This window comes from Arachis hypogaea, chromosome 15 (assembly GCF_003086295.3).
Source record: "Arachis hypogaea cultivar Tifrunner chromosome 15, arahy.Tifrunner.gnm2.J5K5, whole genome shotgun sequence".
Classification (NCBI taxonomy): Eukaryota; Viridiplantae; Streptophyta; class Magnoliopsida; order Fabales; family Fabaceae; genus Arachis; species Arachis hypogaea.
The window spans coordinates 151,356,580-151,380,673 of NC_092050.1; the positions used below are offsets into that span (position 1 = coordinate 151,356,580).

A 24,094-nucleotide genomic window follows, 5' to 3' on the forward strand; every position below is an offset into this window, starting at 1 on the left:
TAAAAGAAAGGCATTTTCAAAATAACTTTATTAGTATGTTATACATCCAAGTTTTATTGTCATCCAAGTTCAACCAAGCAGGTTCAACACCAACAAAACCACTTTCACTAAAAGAGCATGTACATGCGCTCAAAATCTCCAACGTTACTCTTCGCACTCTAATATGAAAAAACGTTCTTCTTCTTCTTTTAAATTCGTGCATGCAAGTTCTTCTTCTTTTCTAATGCTGCGTCTTTTTTTTCTTCTTTTCCTTTTTCGTTATCTTTCTCTTTTGTTATCGTCATCACTAACAACACCAATATTTTGCTAATATCTTTATTGGTTCTAATTTTCTCTTATGACATCATTAAATAATTTTGGTTTATTTATTATTTTATTTGAAGTTCATTTAGATTCAAAAATAAATTCGATGTGTTTTGTTGATGATTGAGTCTTTTGACTATTTGTTCAAATCTGAACTAATTTCGGTTCATTTATGCATTAATTGAGGTTCACTTGATACTACTGATAAGTATTGACCAATTTTTTTATTCCTGAAGTAATTTCGGTTCATTCCTTAGTTTAAGTGAGGTTCATTTGGATCCAGAAATGAATTCAATGTGTTTTTGTTGATAATTGAGTCTTTTTGACTGCTTATTCAAATCTGAACTAATTTCGATTTATTTGTATCTTAATTGAGGTTCACTTGATATTGTTAATAAGTATTGACCAACTTTTGTATTCTTTAAATAATTTTGGTTCATTTTTTAGTTTAATTCAGGTTCATTTGGATTTAGAAATGAATTTGATATATTTTGTTGATGATTGAATTTTTTGAATGCTTCTTCAAATTTGAACTAACTTCAGTTTATTTGTATATTAATTGAGGTTCACTTGATGCCGTTGATAAGTATTGATCAAATTTTTTATTTTTTAAGTAATTTCAGTTTATTTCTTAGTTTAATTGATGTTCATTTGGGTCAAAAAATAAATTCGATGTGTTTTTATTGATGATTGAGTCTTTTTTTAGTAAAGAAGAATAAAATTATTTATTATCACTTTATTTAATTGTATTAGATTTCATTTTATTCCATTCAATTTGTCTTAAAAGTCATCCCAACCGTTAGGACAAATTGTTCATCAACACCACACCTGGACTGCAAATGAACAGAAATATTATTATAACAACAGGAAATAGATTCTCTCCAGTTTTTTTAACACTTGAAAAAATGAAGTGTGATATCTCACTATTAACTTTATAAGTGGGACCAAAAATAAATATGAGAGAAAGAACAATGAAGGGTGAGAAATCACAATTGACACCATCCAGTTTTTTTTTTCATTGGAGAGGATCCACTCCTATAACAATACCATTGTGCAATAACAAATGAACCGAAAATTGGACATTCTATAAACTCAGAACCTCCTATATTCAATTCAAATTCAAATTCATAAACAACACTGATTTTAGCAAAGAACGATAAAATTATTCATTACCACTTTATTCAATTGCATTATATTCCATTCCATTCAAAATTGTTGAAGATAACGATAACAGAAGAGAAAGATAACAAAAAAGGAAAAGAAGAAGAAAAAGACGCCGCATCTTCAGAAAAGGAAAAATGAAAAGGAGAAGGAAAAGGAAATGAGAAGGAGAAGGAGGAGGAGAGGAGAAGAGAAGAAGAACCTGCATGCACAAATTTAGAAAAAGAAGAAGAGGCAATAGGAGCACGAAAAAAAAAACGTGCGTGTATATACGGGTGACAAATGGGTCTAAACCCGCCAAAAAAGGCGGGTTGGGCTGGAAAATTGGGACCGCCAAATAGCAAAAGCCCGCCTAACCCGCACCGCTTAAACCGCGGGCTTTGGCGGGCTTCCCCGCCAGGCTTAGTATTTTTTTGGCAAGGGGTATTTTTATAAATTTTTTTGCCAAAACCTAACTTCCCTCAACCCAACTTACAAGAGAATGAAGATGAAAATTGAGTGTTTTGGATTATGTTTATTTTGTTTTAGAGACAATATTTATAATTATGTTTTGGATTATGTTTATTTTGCTTTGGGAATAATATTTATAATTATGTTTTGGATGAAAACTTGGTTTATAATTATGTTTATTAGATATTTATAATTATAAAGACTTTAATGTTTGTGAATATAAAAATTATAATTTGTTTATATTTTTAGAAATTATAATTGTTAAAAGTAAAAAACAGAAGAGATTTTTTTATACCTTTATATATATTATTTAATAGTTAAAAATAAAAAAAAAAGAAAAGAGGATACTTGGCGAGCTTAGCCCGTCGGCCCACCAGTCCGCCGTTAGGCGGAACGGATTGAGATTCTAGGATCGTCTCACTAAACGAAGTGGGGTGAACCAGCCCATCAAAGAGCGAGCTTCTAGCGGAACAGGGCGGGACGGGGCGGACTTCCCTGCTTGCCACCCCTACATGTATACATGTATGTATATAAATGCCTTGATTGAACTTGATTGCTAATCACAAATCATTTTTGACAATAGCCAATCGTAAGTAGACGAATTGAATAGTTAATGGCTTAATGCATATGATTTTTATGCGTTCGTTTTGTTGTTGTTGTTATTATTTTTTATTTTTGTGAAATATATATTTGCACTAAGGTTAGATAATATATGGTGATTTCATTGAAATGTTTAATTGGTGTATTAATTATGTACAAAATATTTTATATCCATTGTGTTCAAATTAAAGGTGTTAATTTAAAATTAAATCATAGTATTAAATTTACAAAATTCAACCAAATATTTTAAATTTATGTGTGCACATTTTTTTCTCTTTTTTCTTCTTTTTCGTTATCTTTCTCTTTCGTTATCGACATTACCAATAATATCAATATTTTGCTAATATCCTTATTAGTTATGATTATTTTTTGTGTTATTATCAAATAATTTTGATTTATTTATTAATTTATTTGAGGTTCATTTGTATCTAAAAATAAATTTGATGTGTTTTTATTGGTGAATGAGTTTTTTACCGCTTGTTAAAATCTAACTCATTTTAATTTATTTGTGAATTAACTGAAATTTATTTGATATTGCTGTAAATAATATTACGTATTTTTTAAAAAAAATTCTACATGGTAGCATTACTCAAATATAAACGAAAATATTTTATATATACTATTGAAAGATTAAATTATATATTATCATATTAGCAAAAATAAGTTTTCTTTTTCAAATCTATTACTTATAAAATCTTTAGCGAAATTGAATGATAATATAATTTTTTTATACTATTAATTATCAAAATTAAATTCAAATAAATTTATTTAAAAATTATTTTAATGCAAATAATATTTATGTGCCACAACCAAATAATTTTACACTATTGAAATTTAATAAGAATTCGAGAAGATTTATGTGAGTTATCAATTAATACTTTTCTTTTAAAATGTAGTGTTTGGCAATATTAACTTATTTTACCTTATTAATAATATACATATACATATACATATACATATAAATTAAATTCCGGTTGTTTTAGAAATAAAAGAATATCTTAGCATATTCTTATCATTTTAAATACTATATCGATCTATGACACATCTCTAATTTATGGTATATGTAGCACATCTTTAATTTACTCTACTTTTAAAAGTAATTGTTAGATATACTTGTTTATCGGAGTTGTTATATAGTGCATGTTATATATATATTTATTAAAAATTATAGTAAATATTTAAATTGATATTTAGAGAATTTTATGTCAAATATTTTAGTCTTTAATAAATTTGTATTCTTTAAAATTTTCTAAAAATTACTCTTATCAAATAAATTAATTACTATTCCACTTTTAATTAAATTTTTAATATGTATATTAGATAAATAAATTTTTAATAAATTTTATTATAAAATAATTAAATTCTAAAGCATATATTATAGGAGATATTAAATTTTTTTAGAGTGATAAAAGAATTAATTTATCTTAAGAAATAATTTTTAATAATTTATAAAGAATAAAAAATTATTTTTAAATCTAAAATTCCTTAAAAGATATGTTTACTAAAAAAATTAGTACGATTAATTGTAAGTTGTAACTCGTTAACTCATTTATACATTAATTATTAGGAGCCACTTAAATAAAGATGTCAAAAATGTCTTTTTTAAAAAAATATTTTTTAAAAATTAAAATTTAACATATATAATCAATTAAATTGTATTATTTTTATTAAAATTAGACTAGACAAATCAGTTTAACAAAAAAATTAATAAATTAAATTTTTAAACCAGTATAAATTAATATTTTTTATAAAAAATTACTACAATATTCCTATTATAAAACACAACTAAAATATTCCTATTATATATATATATATATATATTTTGAAAACTTTAAATTCTAACCTTATAACGATAGAGAAGAAAATGGTTAGAATTTAGAATTTTCAAAATTAATATATATAATAAGAGTATTTTAGTCATTTTATATAATAGGGGTATTGTAGTCATTTTTTATAAAAAAAAATATTAATTTAGATGAATTCAAAATTTGATTCACTATTTTTCGATCAAATTAATTTATCTGACATAATTTAAGTGATTATATATATTAAATTTTAATTATTAAAAAGCATTTTTTAAAAAAGATATTTTCTGCATCCTTATAAGAGCATCCCCTAATTATTTTACAAAAAGTCTCAGTAACTAACAGTTTTAATCAAACTTAGTGATCATTTAGCCAATAAATATTATTCCTTCTGAAATATCATACACGCACATCATAAAATTTCACCTCTGTTACTCGTTCCTTCCTAAATACTGGTTGTTTATTGACCCAAAATCTGTAAAAAGTGCTAACCTCTAGCACTGCTGATTATTTTATTATGGGTTTTTGGTTTAAGGGGAAAACAACTCAAGTCAACAAGGCGTGTGTCTAATCGCCTATTCCATTAGTTCAGTGAGTCCCATTTGCAGAAGAGAGAGGGAGAGAGAAAAAAGAAAATAAGAAAGAAAACAGATGTGTGTCTCTGCATTGTAGCAAGGCAAAGGGAACACAACCCAGACACACCGCCCATCACCACCACCACCACCACCTCCTCCTCCTCCTAAGCAAACACCAAAACCGCCTCTCTCTCTCTCTCTCTCTCTCTCTCTATAAAGTCAGAACTCTCCTCTTCTTCCTCTTTTTTGCAACCTCTCTCTCTCGACCAAAAATCATTTTCTATTTTTATTTGATTTAAATTTTTTATTATTATTTTACCTGATCTGAGAAAAGCTTCTGCACATTCCTCTTCTGCATACTCTTCTGCTGAGATGAATAATAATAACTTATAAAATACATACACACTCTTCTCGCCGGCAAGCTATCTCCGATGAAGACGCAGCCTGAACCTGCCGCCGTCGTCGCCGTACCTAACCCCGAAGGTCACCTCTCTCGCTCTCTCTGTAAAATATCACAGCTGAAAAAATTGAGGACTCCGAAAAAACCGGTCACAGTGTTTTTTTTTTTCCTTCAATTTTTGGTCTTATTTCTTCCATATTATTTCGATAATGATGTTGTTCTTATATTTTCCTCTAAGGCTTTTGCGAACGGATAGTGTGTTTTTTTTTTTTTTTGGTTTGAATTTGTTTGGACTAACTGAATGGTGGACACGTGGCGAGTGCAGAGAAGAAGAGCATCAACCCGGAGCTATGGCAAGCGTGTGCGGGGCCGTTGGTGAACCTTCCGCCGGCGGGAACACACGTCTTCTACTTCCCTCAAGGACACAGTGAGCAGGTCAACTCTAACTTAACTACCCTAACCAACTTCTCTAACATGCTGAAAAAACTGTTAAGCTTTTCGATTATGGAGTTGAATTTTGAATCCAGAATAAGCTATAATCAAAGCAAGCCTTTAATTGTTTATTTAATTGATTTGAATCTTTTATTTTCTTTTTTGGGTTTGGTTCAGGTCGCAGCGTCTTTGAAGAAAGATGTGGATGGACAGATTCCTAACTATCCTAATCTTCCATCCAAGTTGTTGTGTCTCCTTCACAGTGTTACTTTGCATGTATGGATTTTTTCTTTTTTGGTTTGGTTTGGCTTTTGTATTAGTTTTGAACCGAAGATCAATATGGAAGGTCTGGAATTCTCTTATTTTGATTGTATGTTCATTTTTGGGGATTTTTTTTTTGGCAGGCTGACCCTGAAACCGATGAAGTTTATGCTCAGATGACACTTCAACCTGTGCCTTCTGTAAGCATCATTTTGGAATGTCTCAAATGCTTTATAATTCTATAACAATATGATATGCCAAACATCAATTTATATGATACGAAGTTTTCTATTAATTTGGAGTCTGATTGTAAAGAGAAAAGGCTTGAACCAATGGGGATTGGGTTTTTTAACCGAGGGAGCTAATTCTTTGGAAAATGGTGAAAAATGCAGTTTGGCTTCGAACTGGGAGAGTTTCACACATTTAATGTGGACTATGTGTCAAACATGGCCGATATGTGTTGGAAACCAAAGGAGAAAGACCTTAAAAACTTGAAACATAAATATGCATGTTTCAAATTTTATTTTATTTTATTTTTTTGGAAACCTCACTGATTTGTTGACATGATCCATGCAGTATGATAAGGAAGCTTTATTAAGATCAGATCTTGCTCTCAAGTCAAACAAGGCACAGCCTGAGTTTTTCTGCAAACAGCTGACAGCTAGTGATACAAGCACACATGGAGGTTTCTCTGTGCCTCGCCGAGCAGCAGAGAAAATATTCCCTCCTCTTGTAAGCATAATTACTATTTCAGGCAGTTGAATAAAATTTTCAGGCTTTGATCCTTTCCATGTTTTCATGTAGGATTATTCTATGCAACCTCCTGCCCAAGAACTTGTGGCTAGGGATTTGCATGATAATGTTTGGACTTTCCGTCATATATATCGAGGTATGCGTAATATGCAGTCCTGTATATAATTTGAAACAGCAAAATTATTGGAAATTTGCTGAAGATCTTTTTATTTATTCATTATGGTTCTCACCTTAACCAGGGCAACCAAAGCGCCACTTGCTTACAACTGGATGGAGTCTATTTGTCAGTGGAAAGAGGCTCTTTGCTGGAGACTCTGTTTTATTTATACGGTGAGGGTAATAAATTGATCATTTCTGTGCTGTTTGGTGCTTGAGTGGAAGTTTTCAAAACTGTCTTGAAATATATTGAAAATCAATGTTTCAAAGCTTCAACTCACTTCAGCAAATGACCTGCATTTTGACTATCTTTCCTTCTCTTTTAAATGTTCTGGCAGAGATGAAAAGCAGCAGCTTCTTTTGGGAATCAGGCGAGCTAACAGGCAACCAGCCAACATATCATCCTCGGTATTGTCAAGTGATAGTATGCATATTGGGATTCTTGCGGCAGCTGCTCATGCTGCTGCAAATAATAGTCCCTTTACCGTCTTTTACAATCCTAGGTGAGTATCTTTACTTTTCTTTATGCTAATTTATCAGTTCTTGTATGTTTGTTCAATTACAGAGGCATGGATCAACTAATTGTTTAATGAACCCCTGTTCTCAATTATAAAGTCTTGAACTCAAAATCTTTCTTTCGTTTGCAGGGCTAGTCCTTCAGAGTTTGTTATTCCTTTAGCCAAGTACTACAAGGCAGTGTACAGCCATCAAATATCACCTGGAATGCGTTTCCGAATGATGTTTGAAACCGAAGACTCAGGAACTAGAAGGTGCATCAGTTTGAGTCCATGTATTGGAAACTTTTTTTTTTGGGGTATATATAATAGAACCTAAAAATCACCCAATAGGAATGGGCAGAAACAAACAAGCTTCAGATGGATAAATGATGTAGCAGTCTAAGCCAAAAGTATATGCCTAAGACAAGACTCCAACACCTAAGAACACCCTGTATGCCTATAGCAGCATACGAAACATGATTCCCATCAATCCTGTTCGGCATTGCTGTCAAAGATTCATAAGAACACCCAAAACAACTTCTGGTAGTGTAATTTGCATCAGAACTGCAGACTTGCTCATACAGGTAGTAAACTATCATTAGTGAGAGTGCTAAAAACCACACCTGCTCAAGAGTCCAATTCACATTACATACACTCCTATACTTAAGAGTTAACATCAGCAACATCAAATAAACCAGTATAACAGCATACCATGTATTGTAAACATAATTTCTCAAAATTGTGAATGATCAAATTAATGCCTTTATGAAGTAAGCATGTGTGGTTGATTATTGTAATTGGAAGATGTATTAACCTTGGCTTGTAACTTAGTTGCTTCCTGAAGCGTTTATTGATTTCTAGTACCACTTTGTAGCATTTTTGGAAATGAGATATTTGGTGGGGAATAGATATCATACTTGGGGATGTCTTAATGGATATTGTTAAAATAAATTCTAATTATTTCCATTGTATTTCAGGTATATGGGTACAATTACAGGAATCAGTGATCTAGATCCTGTGAGATGGAAAAATTCACAATGGCGTAATTTGCAGGTATAATATCTATTCTCCTTTTCTAATTCAACATTGTAAATTTTTCCAATCTATCAATTGATGGACCTGCACAAGTTGTAAACAGTGTTTACCGACTCACGTATGATTGGTCAGGTTGGTTGGGATGAGTCAACTGCTGGGGAAAAGCGTAGCAGGGTTTCACTTTGGGAAATTGAACCAGTGACTGCTCCTTTTTTCATCTGCCCTCCCCCGTTCTTCAGGGCCAAGAGACCAAGACAACCAGGAATGCCTGGTAAATAATTCTACTATTTATTATTTGCATTCTAGTTCCGAAAATAAAATATATTGGATTTTTTCTCTCAAGAATTCTTTGCTATATGCTTTTGACAAATTTTAAGTTCACCTTGCAGATGATGATCCATCTGATTTCGATAATCTTTTCAAGCGGACAATGCCTTGGCTTGGTGATGATATGTGCATGAAGGATCCTCAAGGCCTACCTGGCATGAGCTTAGTTCAATGGATGAACATGCAGCAAAATCCTAGTCTTGCTAACTCAATGCAGCCTAATTATGTACCATCATTGCCTGGATCTGTTTTGCAAAATCTTCCTGGTGCAGATATTTCCCGTCAGCTGGGGTTTTCTTCTTCACAAATTCCTCAGCCTAACAATGTAGCCTTCAACACTCAGAGGCTTCTTCAGACTGCACAACAACTTGATCATCTTCAGAAGCTACCGTCAACATCTGTCAACTTGGGAACAGTGATGCAGCCGCAGCAACAGTTGGGTGATATCTCTCAACAATCTAGGCAGAGCTTAGGAAGTCAAACTCTTCCACAGAGTCAAGTTCAGGCCCAGATCTTGCATCCCCAGAATCTTGTCCAAACAAACAATATTCTTCAACAGCAACAATCATCCATTCAAAACCACCAATTCAATCGAAGTGTCCCTCAGAACCCTCCACAGCAGCAGCAACAGCAACAGACAATTATGGGTCAGAATCAGCAACAAACTATGGTCCCATCTACTATACCTGACCATGTTCAACAGTTACAGATGTCTGATAATCAGATTCAGCTTCAATTGTTACAAAAGCTTCAACAGCAACAGCAAACACTCTTAGCACAACAATCTGCGCTGCAGCAGCCTTCTCAACTTGCTCAAATCCAAGATCAGCAGAGGCAACTGTTAGATGCAGCACAGAGCTTCTCTAGGTTAGTCCCTCCTGGTCAAGTGCTTGAAATTCCTCCGGTACATCAAAATTCACTCCCAGAGAGTAATGCTATCACAAATCAAATGACAAAGGCTAATGGTCGGAGCAATATACATATCTCTCATTTGCCTCAGCAGCCAAAGCTTCAGCAACAATCTGGCTTGCTGCCTGAGATGTCTGGTCAAATGGCACTTCCCCCTACCCCTTCACCAAACCAGCTCTCTGCTGCTGGCAGTGGCATACTGAATGGAGCAGCTGTAGCTGGACAATCTGTAATTACTGATGATGTTCCATCTTGCTCCACCTCACCTTCTACAAATAACTCTGCCAGTGCAGTTCCATTATTGATAAATTCCCGATTACATAGAAGCTCAATAACTGCTGATGACATGGCTCAATCTACTGCAACATTATTGAGTTCAGGTGCTTTAGAAACCATGTCATCAGGTGCAAACATGGTAAAAGATTTACAGCCCAAGTCTGAAGTCAAGCCTTCTTTAAACATCTCCAAAAATCAGAATCAAGGGAGTTTGCATCAGACATACTTGAATGGTGCTGCTGCTCAAACAGATTATTTGGATACATCATCTTCTACAACTTCAGTTTGCCTATCTCAGAGTGATGCTCACATGCATCAGAATAACAACCCGATGTCTTACAATCCACAGTCTATGTTGTTTAGAGACAACAGTCAGGATGGGGAAGTTCAGGCAGATACTAGGAGTAATGTTCCATATGGCAATAATGTTGATAACCAAATGGGAATGCCATTGAATCCAGATTCTCTTTTACCCAAAGGCACAGTGGGGATGGGGAAGGATATGTCGAATAATTTCTCTTCAGGAGGTATGCTTGGGAACTACGAAAATAACAGAGATGCTCAGCAGGAACTTTCATCTTCAATGGTCTCTCAAACATTTGGAGTCCCTGATATGACCTTTAATTCTATTGATTCAACAATAGATGATAGTAGCTTCTTGAATAGGGGTGGATGGGCTCCACCACCACCACCACCGCCATTGCCAGCACCACAGTTTCAGCGTATGAGGACATATACCAAGGTATATATTTAACTATGTTGCCATTTTGGTCTGTCTAGTCCTCGATGGTGGACATGCGCTTCTTCATGTGCCTGTATAATTAATTATTCTACTCTAAATGAGCTCTATGTAAATTATATCCTTGTAGGTTTATAAACGAGGAGCTGTTGGAAGGTCCATAGACATCACTCGGTATTCAGATTATGAGGAGCTTAAACACGATCTAGCTCGCAGATTTGGCATAGAGGGCCAGCTGGAGGATCGACACAGGATAGGCTGGAAACTTGTCTATGTAGATCATGAAAATGATGTTCTACTAGTGGGAGACGACCCTTGGGAGTAAGTCTATAATTTTCTTTTATCTTTGCCTATCTTTGAGCATGTTCCTAGCTGGCTAGAAAATGTCAATAACCATTTTTGTTGGTCATGTTAGTCTATGAACTGGAAGGTGTTGTTTTTAGGATAGATGCATCTCCCTCTGTGTGAAAATATCCAATGTACGATGGCATATGATAATTCAGAGGGATATGCTTACTAACAAATAACTCTACTACCTGATTTTTTTATTTTCTTCAAGATGTCAACAACATGAAAATTAGGACAAAGTGCAAGTTATTTTTTTAAAAAAAGGGTTAAAGTGCATTTTGTATTTTCGAGTTATTCCTGAATGCCAATGACACAATGACAGCTGCACACATGTTTAACTTTATACTGTAATTCCCAACATCCCGAATTGTTCTCTTTTAATAGATTAATTGTATGTTTCATGATATTTCAGGGAGTTTGTTAATTGTGTACGCTGTATCAAGATTCTTTCTCCCCAAGAAGTACAACAGATGAGCTTGGATGGAGATTTTGGCAATGCTAGCCTTCCAAATCAAGCTTGTAGCAGCTCTGATGGTGGGAATACTTGAATGTAGTCAAGTAATGTTAACCATTCTTCCATGGTAACTTAGGTATTTTCTAGGAGACATAACTTATTGTCCCAATGGCGGTTATTATGCCGTTGCGGACTTTCGTGTCCTGCATCAGGACTTAAAAGTGATCTTTTGCAGTTCAGAGGAGTAATTTTGGCGCTGCTGTGTGCATGCAAATTTGAAGAGCCAAACTAAGGTGGAGAACTAACTGCTGCTAATGCTACAACTTAAACCAAGGTGTTAAAACTGGTACTGTATTCACCCTGGGAAAGTTTGCTGTGTATGAAGGCACAGATATGTTGTTGTTGTTGTTGTAATATTGAACATAATTGTTCTGGGCACAGTTAGAAATGTTTAATCAATTGTATTGTAGAAAGAAAGGGTTTAAATGTTTAATATTACTCCATAGTTTTGATTGTATAAATTAAATTTATAGGTTTGCTGTCTTTTAGAGGACATTCTGACTTTATTTTTCTAATAGAACAACATTAGGCAACTATTTTGCCTAAGATTCTCTATCATTTGGACACCATAGCTTGATAGCCAAGAGGTAGAGAAACTTCATTTTTGTTGTAAGCTGAAATGGATACTTGGAACTGAGTTTAGGAATTGATGGAGCTAATGGAGCTGTATTGGCTGTGCAATAGTTAACAAGTGATCATGTTTTCGTTTTTACTTTTCAAAAAGTAAGGTGAGCTACTAAGTTAAAATTATTGATATACACATGGACTGAGCGTTTGGTTTATTCCTGGAAAATAAGTTATGTGCTTGACTTGAGACATCATGTCTTTTTCTCCATCCACTGTTACTCTGATTCAGTCACTGTTGATGAGGACAACAGTAACGAACCTTAAAATCAAGTCTGAGACTCCAAATCTTTCTTTGAGTGGTCAATTTTAGTCTCCAATTTTTCCTTAACTAACTAGTTGATCTCTAAACTTACACATCATGACTTCCTGAGAGACAAATCAACAGTGATGCCTTTTGTTTGGGGACTGATTTGTTTTACTGTGTGCAAGTTTGGACCAACATGGTAATTAAGAAAAATTAGTATTAAAGTGACCACTTATGGCTGATTTTTTTTTGGGTGGACGTGAGATGGGTGATATTCTTTAATATGGTAATTTTGAGTTTTTAAAAAATGTGGAAGGTACATAAATTATTGGGTCCAATTACTGTACCTTAAATATTTTATTTTTTTGAAGTAGAAAAATCGAAGGGTTCAATTTTTTGTATTTTTCATAAATCGGAGAATTCGATTTTTGTATCCAAAAAAATCGAAGAATCTGATTTTTGTACTCCAAATTAATCGGTGTCACATTTGAGAGGAACACTCCAACAATTCATAATCCTAAAAAACACTATTCTCAACCCAATATTAAAAAAAAAAAGTGACCACTGACCACTAAAAAAATGAAATGCATTTAATGTAGCGTTTGTTTTGAGGTACTAGGACAGAGACTGAGGGACTAAGACTAAGTATCATGTTTGTTGGCTCAAAGACTGGTACTAAAATTTCTGTCTCTGTCCCTAAAATTTCAGTATTTCAGTATTTCAGTATTTCAGTATTTCAGAGACTGAGGGATACAGGGGACTGAAATTTTTAAAGACAAAGACTGAAACTTTAATAACATTTTATACCTAAAATATACTCATTTCAATTAATTAATTCTAATTTTATCTTTTGTACAAATTAAATTAGAATTTCATTCTTGTTTTAGTTTCTGTCTTCCATTTTATACCAAACAGAATACTAAAATTTATTTCTGTCTCAGTCTCAGTCTCAGTCTTTCAGTCTGTCTCTCCACCAAACGCTACCTTAGAATTTTACTTTAAAATCAATAGTGATGCCTTTTTTCTTTCGGGCAAGTTACAGTGTTACACCCTTGCACATACCCCTTCCCTTCTCCATGGATTCTATATAGCACCTCCCTAATTGTTGTTGTTGTTTTTATTTATTTATTTATTTTTTAATTTCTTACCTTATTCCTCCAATCTTGCATGACAAGGACTAAGCTGTTGTGAATCGGAGCATCATTTAGTTGTGAATGTATTTACTATTTAGCTAATAAAAGAGTGGATTAACAGGTACGTTAATGTTCATTAACACACTTACACACATTAGTAAATTATAAAACCAATGATAATTAAATTTTCACTTTCTCTTAGTTTAAAAATCTTCTTCCCTTCGAAATTGGCGGGATCAAATTTATATAATATAATTTGTATGTAACATAATAACATGACAACAGAGTGTGGATAATATTACCGAATCAGGTCCCTACAATATCAGGAGCAGCCATTTTTGGATACATGTGGTCCGTCGATTCTCCTGAACATAAAAGACGATGAACGGTTATGATGAAATCTTAAAGGGTATAGGGAGAAACACAAAAGAAGAGTGAGTGCTCGGGGTGAGCACGGGTAGCGGGTACCCGATTACCCACCCGAATCCGAACCAAACCAATCAAATTGGTTCTGGAACCGACGGGTAATCGGGTCCAACCCGAACCAAACCAATAACATTTGCTGATGATTGGTTCGGGTATCGATTTTGGGGGCGCGGAACCCGAACCAACCCGTATACCCGATCATAATTAATTAAATAATATATATATATATATATATATATATATATATATATGACTTTTTATGTGTTTTCTAACTCATAACCCTAATCATATCTCACTAATGTTTAGATTTTAATATGTTTTAGTTTTAGCTTCTTTCAAAGATTATTCACTAGATTTTTATATTTAACTTCTAATATTTTTATTGCACTTTTATATTTTCATTAGACAAGATTATTTACTATTAATATGTTTGGATTTTGATGAGTTTAATTTTTAATGTATTTGGTATTTAATATGTTTGCATTATTTCTGTTGATGTTACATGTTTAGTGCATGTTTGGGCGCCATTATTTTGTTAAAAAAAGATCTTTTTTCAATGAAAAAAGATCTTTTTTTATTTTTTAACGTGTTTGGCAAATTTCTAGTAGTAAAAGTAAAAGCACTAGTAAAATAAAAAAAAGATCTTTTTTGAGAAGCTGTAATTTACATCTTTTTTTAAAAGATCTTTTTTCCTTAAAAAAAAGATATTTTCCATGTAATAAATAAACAAAAAAGTACTTTTATATTGTTATACCCAAACATAATTGATTGATAAAAAGACCTTTTTACATGACATATCCAAACATAAAATTACTTTTACTTCTCTATAAGATCTTTTAAAAAAAGATAACTCGAAAAAAGATCTTTTCTTAGAAGCTCACCCAAACAAGCCCTTATTGTATTTCTTGAATTTTTAAGATAAAAATTTGCCAATTTGATTTTTTTTTTTTATGAATTTCAAAGTTATCGGGTACCCGCTACCCGAACCGAACCAATCCGCTCTTAATCGGTTTGGCTTGGTTCGAATACAAACACAAAAAAACGCAAATCCGAACCAAACCAAACCAATTACTTTTTGATCGGTTCGATTCTAATTTTACCTTGAACCCGAACCAAACCGACCGTGCTCACCCCTAGTGAGTGCAGCAAAAGTCCAAATCCAAGCACCAATAACTCAACCACATAGGCGGAGCTTTCAATCAAACAGAAGAAACATCATCGTTTTCATCGACAATAGAATTCGGCATTCGCTAACCCTTCAAAAAGCAAATCATAGACACATTCAGTTACAATTAGAATACAAAACACACAAAATGGAGAGTAGAATAATGGCTGCGCTCAACTCCGTTACCTCTCCTCATCTGCCTTCTCATTCCCCGGTAACTCATCCGTTACAGTTACAGTTACCGTTACCGTTACGTCTAACTGATTTCAGTTTCCGATGTAACTAACCGCGAAACGGTTTTTGATATTTGAATCCACGTAACGCAGGGTCTGTTCGCGGTGGAGAACAGCATCAAGAGCTCCCAATGCAGCTTCTCAGCGGGCAGCAAGAAGGTGAGTTTTCCGAGGCAAAGGTGCAGTCACGTGACGAAGACTAGGGCGGCACGTGACGGTGGTGCTGGTGGTGCTCTCGGTGCCACGTGTCAGGCGGAGAAGATCCTGGTGGCGAACAGAGGCGAGATCGCGGTGCGAGTCATCAGAACCGCTCATGAGATGGGGATTCCGTGCGTGGCTGTGTACTCAACCATTGATAAGGACGCGCTTCATGTCAAGCTCGCTGATGATGCTGTTTGCATCGGTGAAGCGCCTAGCAGTCAATCGTGAGTTTCATCTCTCACTCCTCCAACTTGTTTCATGCTTGATTTGATTCTCCCTAATGGAAGAAACTTGTGCCGAAAGAACTTTTAGTTTTTACTTTTTTCAAATAATTCTATTGTTTGAACTTTGATTTTGCTGCATTTCTGTTGATTTGAAAGTAGATTATAATCTTCGGTTAGCGCTAGTTGTTTGACACTGATTAGTAAGGTCTAAAGTTCGAGTTTCTATTGATTTAAAAGTAGATTCTGATCTTAAGTAGAGCACAAGTGGTTTGAGACCAATTAGTAAGGTCTCAAGTTCAAGTAGTTGAGCGAGCTGAAATTAAATTAAATTAGAATCTAATAGATCCTTTATACTTGTAGTTTGGGCGAAAATATACATTATATCATGTTTTTCTTACCTCTATGTAATATGGATAATGATGAATAGTAGGAAACTGAATTGTAATTCATGGTTTTCACATTTGATTTCTGTATATTTGTATTGATTATATATTATTTTGAGAAATCGAGTTTGCACTAAAAAGTGGTGCCTCTATGATGTAGTGTCCATGTATTTGTGCAGGTACTTATTGATTCCAAATGTTCTATCTGCTGCTATTAGCCGAAGATGCACAATGTTGCATCCTGGGTATGGTTTCCTTGCTGAAAATGCAGTGTTTGTTGAGATGTGCAGAGAGCATGGAATCAATTTTATTGGGCCAAATGTGAGTACTTGTGGTGTGGATTATGGAGTGTGTAGGATATTTCTCTCTTTCTACTGTTATTTTGGTTGAACTGAAATATTTTTTGTTTGAGACTTTCAGCCTGACAGTATTCGGGTTATGGGTGATAAATCTACTGCCAGAGATACAATGAAGAAAGCAGGTGTTCCTACGGTTCCGGGAAGTGATGGATTGTTACAGGTATCATACTTGACTTTGATTTGGTAAAAGTTTCAGATGCCTTCTATGTTGAAGTTGGAGGCGAATTCTGATTCCATGCATGAATTTAATGAAAAGTATTGTTACAGACCACAGAGGAAGCTATCAGGCTGGCAAATGAGATTGGTTTCCCTGTAATGATCAAGGTATATGAGCTTATTATTCTGGATTTCTAACCTTCTGCTTTATTGTCCCCATTTGAATAGACCTCCAGCTTTCCAGGATGACAGTGACACATTTAAGATGCTTAGTCTATATGCGCATGTACATGAGGATATACACAAGGGAGTCTCATTTGATACTGCTTTTTATTATGATCAATGATCTATAACTGTTGTGGAAATGGAGTGTTAGAATTTAAAATTATCTAGAGCTGCTGGAGAAGATGGAGTGCATAGAATTAATCACATTAACTGACACACATATTTTTGTTTTAGGCAACAGCTGGAGGTGGAGGGCGTGGCATGCGCCTTGCTAAAGAACCTGATGAATTTGTAAAGTTATTACAGGTATATCTGTCAAAAAATATGTTCTTGCTCGAGTTGGTTTATTTTCATACTCTTAACAATCTGTATTCCATTAGCCATTACAATAATATCACGTGCAAATGGGCAATTTTGGTGAAAAGTCTATCGTTAAATTGTTTGCAGCAAGCTAAGAGTGAAGCTGCTGCTGCATTTGGTAATGATGGAGTTTATTTGGAAAAGTATGTCCAAAACCCAAGGCACATTGAGTTCCAGGTAATGTTGTCCTTTTATGTCTAAGGGAACTTTGTAACTTAACTAGAGCTTTCTAGAAGAACAGTGAGGGAATTAGATTTATTGAGATTGTTGATCTGTTGGAAATTTTCAAGTTGGGATTTCTTGTGTCTTTTGCATATTAGGCTCAGCAATACTCAATCTCTTGCATCAAACCCAGTTCTCCTTATCCTTGCAAAAGCTCTGAAATGAAATCTGAGCCGTAATATTATTCTGTTTGCTCATATCAATAATGACCTATAACTCTAAGCTCCAAAAGTTCCATAATGCGCAGTCTAAATAATTGGGTGTCTATATTCTAATTTCATTATGCAAAAGAAAATTTATGCACTGGGTTTTGACAAATTAGATAATCTTGTTATTGGTTCAGTAAATTTGAATTACTTTTGGATAATTTGGTTTAGGACCATCTGATAGCTTTATGTTCAGAATCCAGATTTGCAAATTAATTGGTTGAAGTATTGAACTGCTAACTTTTATTCAAACATTTTCAGTTTCAGTCTTCTACCATTTTTAAACATTTGGTTACATGCTTCAATCTATAATATTATGTATTTAATATCCAGATTTCCAATTCCAGAACCTGCATTAAATTTGCCCAAATTTTTCTTAATTCACCCCTCTGCTTCCTGACTTTGCAGGTTCTTGCTGATAAATATGGTAATGTAGTTCACTTTGGAGAACGTGATTGCAGCATCCAGGTACTATGAGCCGTAACTAATTTCTCTATTGTATTCTATCAAATCTTTCTTCTATTTTCTTTTAATTTATAAATAAAGGCTATTAACTTGTTTTCAACATATGAAAGCAAAAAAATGTTGGGGCTATATGGCTAGTTTTGTATTTTCATTTTCAATTGTTATATTTTTCTGTAGTATTCACAAAACAACGCGTTATTATTGTTTCCTATTTTCAAAGCTCTGCTGATAGGCTATTGGATATCTAATAAGGTGTTGCTTGAAAATAATAAATTGATTTAAAAGAATATGAGAAAAATGGAGGAAGAATACAGGAATTGATTTGCTTAGTAGTTTCAATGTTAAATACATTACAGAATGCGATAGAAAGATCCAAATATAGGCTATCTGATTATTTATGTACTTACCAGTCATAATCTCTGCTCCAAAAGTCCTACTTAGTCAGTTCTGTTTTGACTTCTCATAGAGGCGTAATCAGAAACTGTTGGAAGAAGCACCTTCTCCTGCATTGACCCCAGAGTTGCGTAAGGCAATGGGTGATGCAGCAGTTGCTGCAGCTGCATCTATAGGTTACATAGGTGTTGGAACGGTTGAGTTCCTCTTGGATGAAAGAGGTTCTTTTTACTTCATGGAGATGAACACTCGTATCCAGGTTGAAGCCAATTTCTAATACACTGGTTGTGATAAATAATTTAGGGTGTTCCAAATTTTTAGCACTTCTGATAGATTCTTGGTATTTTTTTTGGTGACTGGAATTAGGTTGAGCATCCGGTGACAGAAATGATTTCTTCTGTTGATTTGATAGAAGAGCAAATTCGTGTAGCTATGGGGGAAAAACTTCGATACAAACAGGTGTGAAGGAGATATTTTTTCTTGTGATTCATAAAAGTCTTGTTCTTATTGTAGTTTTGCCCTACAGGAGGATATTGTGCTCAGAGGACATTCTATTGAATGCCGTATCAATGCAGAGGATGCTTTCAAGGGTTTTAGACCAGGGCCAGGTATCTTGGTTTAACAGTGTATACATGTGAACAAAGATATAAGATTTTAATACCAGCTTCCTCATTTCATATGTATTATTTGCATACATCGCAACAGCTACATGCACACAACGTGTTTTCAGATCAATTAATTTCTTTCATTTGAAATTGAAATCATGCCTGATCACTATTGAATGTTATCAGTTGCATTTTTATCATTTTTTTTTTATGTTTTTGATTAAAACTTGTAACAAAACTGAGGAATTTTTGCTGTTCCAACAACAGGTAGAATAACAGCATACTTGCCATCTGGTGGTCCATTTGTTAGAATGGACAGCCATGTTTATCCTGATTATGTGGTTCCTCCAAGCTATGACTCCCTTCTTGGAAAGGTGTGCCACCACATCCCTTTTATGTATAACTGATATCATCCTTCCTGGAAAGTTGTGCCTTAGTGTGATTTATTTGAAAGCTAGATATTCAAATGGATAAGAGGTAGAATGATCATCAAATTTATCACACGTCATACTCTTTGTTTCTTCAACATGGAGCAAAGTATTCATATTTCAGAGTTGCATGATCTTTATATTTCTAAATGCAAGCTTTTTTGATATTATGACATTCCTTGTTTGCTGATTGATGGGCTTCAATGATGAGGAGTTGGACTTAATATGCCCAGCTATCTGTTTGATATGTTCATTTTATTTGAAACTACTTTTCATATTTTTTTATTTGTGAACTTCTGTAGCTTATTGTTTGGGCTCCAACAAGAGAAAAGGCAATTGAACGTATGAAAAGGGCACTTGATGACACAATTATCACAGGTAAAAGCACATGCATTGTGATTTATTCAATTGCTTACCTATATTTGGTGCAAGCCAATTGCACACCTGAAGCAAGGAGAGATTGAAAGATAGTCAAAAGCTCTTTCTGTTGCACATCTTATTGACTGTATTTTTGTGAAGAGAAAAATTGTTATAAACTCTCCATTTACTGTGATTTAATCAACAATTACATTCTTATTGCAGGGGTTCCTACTACAATTGATTACCATAAACTTATCCTTGACATAGAGGTGGGTGCACTTTATGTATTTCTTTATCATGTAACCTTTGGAAATGTTTGCTGGTGGCAATTGGTTAGATGAATAATACATAATCTCTGAATGTGTTACAGGATTTCAAAAATGGCAAAGTTGATACTGCTTTTATTCCAAAGCATGAAGAGGAGTTGGCAATGGTGACATTTTAATATATAACTGATCATTTTTACATTCTTAGCAATGGTTTTAAGGATTTTACGTCAAACTTTATACTTTTGATGTGTCAAAATTTGTGGAAAGTTACTTCCGAGAGGGTTTTTTTTTTTATTTCGTATTTATTTAAGATAACCAAATCACTTGGTTTATGTACTCTTTGCAACTACAGTATAGATGTCAGAAGATGGAAAGAAGTTAGGCAAATAAGGCATATATCAGTTAAGAATAGATTGGCGTGCTGGGAGTTTCTATTTTGTTCTTAATCGTGAATGTATATCTACTATATATAAAGGGGATTGAGAAGGGTTTGGTGCATAATTTTTCTTTTTTTAAAATACCCTTTCCATATATTTATAAATCATAATGTGTAAAGCCATTTTCTTGTTCCAAAGACTTGAATCCAAGATCTTTTAATAGAAGGGTAAAGTACTTACCCAGAAACAGGTGGATTAATAGGCATGATAGTTAACATTAGTAAGAGTTAGTTAAGAGTAGTTAGATCCAATTGTTTAGTACAAGTAGAATTGATGGGGTAGACCTTAGTAGGAAGGTTGTCTGGTCATGTGAATAACCGAGTCTTGGTGGAAGTTGAGAGGTCTCTCAAATATCACCTCTACTTTTGCAATTCATCAATGAAAACTCTGTTATTCAAGTTGATAACCAAAACTTTTATGAGGAAGTTCTTCAATTTTTTGCTCTTTGCCCCGAGTACTATGTAATAGTTTATGATGAATCCAATTTTTTTAATTAATTACTGTCCTCTACATATGCAGCCTCCTGTGAAGATGGTACTGGCCAAAGAATTCGCTGGCGTAAATGCATGATGGATATGATATGACATTTGGGATATCATCAAGAATGGCTGGCCTTGTTTTAATCACTCTCTCCGTGCATTTATGTGAAAATTTTAATGAAAATTTTGATAATTAACTTGGCACTATTGTCTTTGTTCTTGATACATTGTAAAAACCAAACTTCATGTTTGGTTCTATTGCTAATATCAAATACTGGTGCTAGAAAGTGCGAGTACCCCTTTGCAATTCTTCAAGATTCATAGTTGTATTGTGACTGATGAAATATTCTAAATTTTTGTTTTCCTAAACTTCTTAAAAATTATAGGGTAAATTATTTATTTCCCTTGTCATTGTGTGATTAACACTACTTCTGATTGATATTCAGGTTAGGTTACAATCTTATATGACATTGTATCTTTGTATTTTATAAAATGATAGTAATTTCTGATATAAATATGATACCTCTCCTACACTAAGTATATACTTGACAAATTAAGGGGTGTCATATAACCTTAGTAGAGAGAGTCTAATTTACCCGACTTGATATCACAAAAGACAGAATCTAATAATGTGCTCACGTATTATTTCATATCCTAAAAAATTTACAGGTCAAAAAAGATTTTGCCTAGGATACTTTTCTATTTTGCCCTCATACTATAGACATATATATAACTGCAGGAACAAAGGACATCTTCATATGTTCATCATCATTGTCATCACCACCATATTCTCTAAGGTACACATCCTTCCTCACAAGCAAGTTGCTATCTTTATTTACTTTTATTTCATACATATATTATATATGATAATATAAACTTGAAATTGTTTCATGCTACAGCAACACCAGCCAAAGAAACAGGAGGACCAGAGCAGGGAGACGTGGAGCAATCAAGTGGCTTCATCACACCAGGCAAGCACTTCTCTTGGTAATCATCGTTTCTGATGTGTGTCTCACGGCATTCTGCACTACAAAAGGCCCTCTCCCCTCTGCAATGCATAATACGGACCACACATAATTTTTAATAAGTGAGAAAGTCAAATCTTAATTTGCACTCCATAAGGGGGGAATATGCATGTGCCAATTTGGCAGAGAAAAAGGGCAGGCCTTAAATAGGGATACATGAGAAGATTTTATAAATGTCAGAAAAAATTTATATATTAATAACATCATGCAAAAGTTTTATATACTAAATTTGACATAAATGAGCCCTTTGCAGAGTAGGTAAAACCACTGGTGGACATTCCATTATCCTTTTTTATTGCTTTGGTTTTTTTTTTTTTTTTTTTGGGGAGGGGGGGGGGGGGGGGGACCATACCATGTGAATCTGGAGCACATGGAAGGCAAGTGTTAACTTTAGAAGATTTTTCTTTAATTGGTCCCAACAAGGTTGGAGAAAAAACTAATGGCTATGCTTGATCAGTAAATCAACGTCTCACTGAAGATTCTAAGGAAAATGCATACAACAGCATGCGAACACATTGTGTAAAGTGCAACAATGCCATTGGGAGGGTTACATAGTCCTAAAAACTGCAGCATTTATAGTTTAGGACCGAATAAAGGAAACATAAACTTCAATTCACAGTTGGGACAAACACTATACTTGCAATCACAGGAGTCTAATCCTGAACAAGTGATTGCTTATGATTATGAATTTTCTTAAAGAAGTAAAGGAAAGAAAAATTAAAGCTAAAACATCTAATGGCAATTGGTGAGAGATTTGAAATTTTATTTCAATTATACATGATGACAGAATGGTTATATTGTAAGCTTCTGCTATAGTTTGCAACATGTAAATACATGACATAATCGTAATTCTACATACCAAACCAACAACACCTCTAAATTCCTGATGCTTCCACAAATTCGTGGTTCCATTCAAGTATAATATTAAACGGAAAATTGAGATGTGACACAAGTTAACAATAAAAACGAACTTAAGCAGGAAGAAAACATAGTAAAACTCCAGAGATTCAGTAACATTAAGTACCAAAACCATAAACCTGAAATTTCATGGTCAAATACTTGATGAATGGGGAAGTAAAATTAAATTTTAATAAGCAAGAAAATAAAGTTAATCTGATATTAGAACCTGTACATGAAGATGTCGACCCCATGAAGATGCTTATTGCAGAGATTGCAGGAATTGAGAAAGTAAGAACTCGGAGACACAAAATGGCTTCCAATCTTACTGAAGGTAGAAGCAAAGAAAAGGCAATTGTTTTTGGTATTGATACCCCTAAAGTTAGCAGCAGCCTTAGCAGAGGACACAATATCAGTATTATGAGTGGAAATGGAGTTGTTCTTTGTGATACTCATGGCTGCAACTATGCCTAACCCAACAACCCCTCCTTCTAACATCATCATCCTATTCCTATTCTTTTGTTGTTTGCTCGAGTTGGAATTAGAATTAGAATTCTCCATCTAAAATGTCACTGAAATGTTTTCCAATGATTGCCTTCTCTCTTTCTTTTGTCATGTCTTTCAAAGACATGGAAAAAGAACGTCTAGAGGGAGAAAGGGTAACATTTGGAATTGAAACAAAGTTTCAGAAGCAGGAGCTGGAGAGCTAAGGGGTTAAGAGGGAATATCCTGAAATAAATATGCCATGATTTAGGAAATAATATGATAGATACAACCAGTGTTATTATTATTATAATAGGGTTATAATGGAAAATATATAAAAGATGCTACGTGTCCTTAACTCCTCAACACAGCTTTACATATCACAAAAGATGCCAAAATATCCTGATTGAACATGTTGATCTCAAAATTGTGTGTGAATTACTCATGCTCTGCCAGGTCAAAAAAGCTGATCGGTTTTATTCTAGAAACAAATTGGTTAATTTATTGTCTCTGCAAAACTGTAATAACATCACTGATTTTTAAACTAT

At 33.9% G+C, this 24,094-nt stretch overlaps 3 protein-coding genes across 9 annotated transcripts; 2 read left to right on the plus strand and 1 right to left on the minus strand.

Annotated features, from left to right (window-relative positions):
* The first annotated feature begins 4,724 nt into the window (after positions 1 to 4,724).
* LOC112751356 (auxin response factor 19) lies at positions 4,725 to 12,232 on the plus strand. 7 transcript variants are annotated; one of them, XM_025800462.3, is made up of 15 exons: positions 4,725 to 5,377; positions 5,620 to 5,729; positions 5,904 to 6,002; positions 6,131 to 6,187; positions 6,564 to 6,719; positions 6,792 to 6,876; positions 6,980 to 7,070; positions 7,235 to 7,399; positions 7,544 to 7,666; positions 8,371 to 8,446; positions 8,561 to 8,699; positions 8,818 to 10,682; positions 10,810 to 11,000; positions 11,440 to 11,617; positions 11,717 to 12,232. In XM_025800462.3, exons 1-14 carry the CDS (start codon positions 5,326 to 5,328, stop codon positions 11,573 to 11,575), a joined length of 3,345 nt encoding a protein of 1,114 aa, XP_025656247.1. In that variant the 5' UTR covers positions 4,725 to 5,325; the 3' UTR covers positions 11,576 to 11,617; positions 11,717 to 12,232. The 7 variants fall into 7 exon arrangements, with proteins under 7 accessions (XP_025656247.1, XP_072073345.1, XP_072073344.1 ...); XM_072217244.1 differs by having other exon boundaries at positions 11,722 to 12,232; XM_072217243.1 differs by having other exon boundaries at positions 11,440 to 11,608.
* Positions 12,233 to 15,137: 2,905 nt separating this feature from the next.
* LOC112751357 (biotin carboxylase 1, chloroplastic) lies at positions 15,138 to 21,510 on the plus strand. The gene is made up of 16 exons (XM_025800463.3): positions 15,138 to 15,350; positions 15,463 to 15,794; positions 16,357 to 16,498; positions 16,598 to 16,696; positions 16,804 to 16,860; positions 17,152 to 17,223; positions 17,365 to 17,454; positions 18,114 to 18,173; positions 18,637 to 18,822; positions 18,930 to 19,022; positions 19,090 to 19,171; positions 19,436 to 19,542; positions 19,899 to 19,974; positions 20,179 to 20,225; positions 20,327 to 20,389; positions 21,182 to 21,510. The coding sequence occupies exons 1-16, from the start codon at positions 15,285 to 15,287 to the stop codon at positions 21,230 to 21,232; spliced, it is 1,623 nt and encodes a 540-aa protein (XP_025656248.1). The 5' UTR covers positions 15,138 to 15,284; the 3' UTR covers positions 21,233 to 21,510.
* A 255-nt stretch (positions 21,511 to 21,765) lies between these two features.
* Positions 21,766 to 24,080, minus strand: LOC140179020 (uncharacterized). The gene is made up of 2 exons (XM_072217249.1): positions 23,293 to 24,080; positions 21,766 to 22,189 (listed from the first exon to the last, which is right to left on the minus strand). The coding sequence occupies exons 1-2, from the start codon at positions 23,622 to 23,624 to the stop codon at positions 22,030 to 22,032; spliced, it is 492 nt and encodes a 163-aa protein (XP_072073350.1). The 5' UTR covers positions 23,625 to 24,080; the 3' UTR covers positions 21,766 to 22,029.
* Positions 24,081 to 24,094: the final 14 nt, after the last annotated feature.

What these genes read in the sequence shown, in the direction of transcription:
- LOC112751356 (XM_072217242.1), top strand. Translation starts at nt 5,326, where the DNA reads ATGAAGACGCAGCCTGAACCTGCCGCCGTCGTCGCCGTACCTAACCCC. An exon ending in TTCACAGTGTTACTTTGCAT is followed by an intron (nt 6,003 to 6,130) that starts GTATGGATTTTT and finishes TTTTTTTGGCAG; the next exon opens with GCTGACCCTGAAACCGATGA. An exon ending in CACTTCAACCTGTGCCTTCT is followed by an intron (nt 6,188 to 6,563) that starts GTAAGCATCATT and finishes TGATCCATGCAG; the next exon opens with TATGATAAGGAAGCTTTATT.
- LOC112751357 (XM_025800463.3), top strand. Translation starts at nt 15,285, where the DNA reads ATGGAGAGTAGAATAATGGCTGCGCTCAACTCCGTTACCTCTCCTCAT. An exon ending in GAAGCGCCTAGCAGTCAATC is followed by an intron (nt 15,795 to 16,356) that starts GTGAGTTTCATC and finishes GTATTTGTGCAG; the next exon opens with GTACTTATTGATTCCAAATG. An exon ending in GAAGTGATGGATTGTTACAG is followed by an intron (nt 16,697 to 16,803) that starts GTATCATACTTG and finishes GTATTGTTACAG; the next exon opens with ACCACAGAGGAAGCTATCAG.
- LOC140179020 (XM_072217249.1), bottom strand. Translation starts at nt 23,624, where the DNA reads ATGGAGAATTCTAATTCTAATTCCAACTCGAGCAAACAACAAAAGAAT. An exon ending in GTCGACATCTTCATGTACAG is followed by an intron (nt 22,190 to 23,292) that starts GTTCTAATATCA and finishes TATGCATTGCAG; the next exon opens with AGGGGAGAGGGCCTTTTGTA.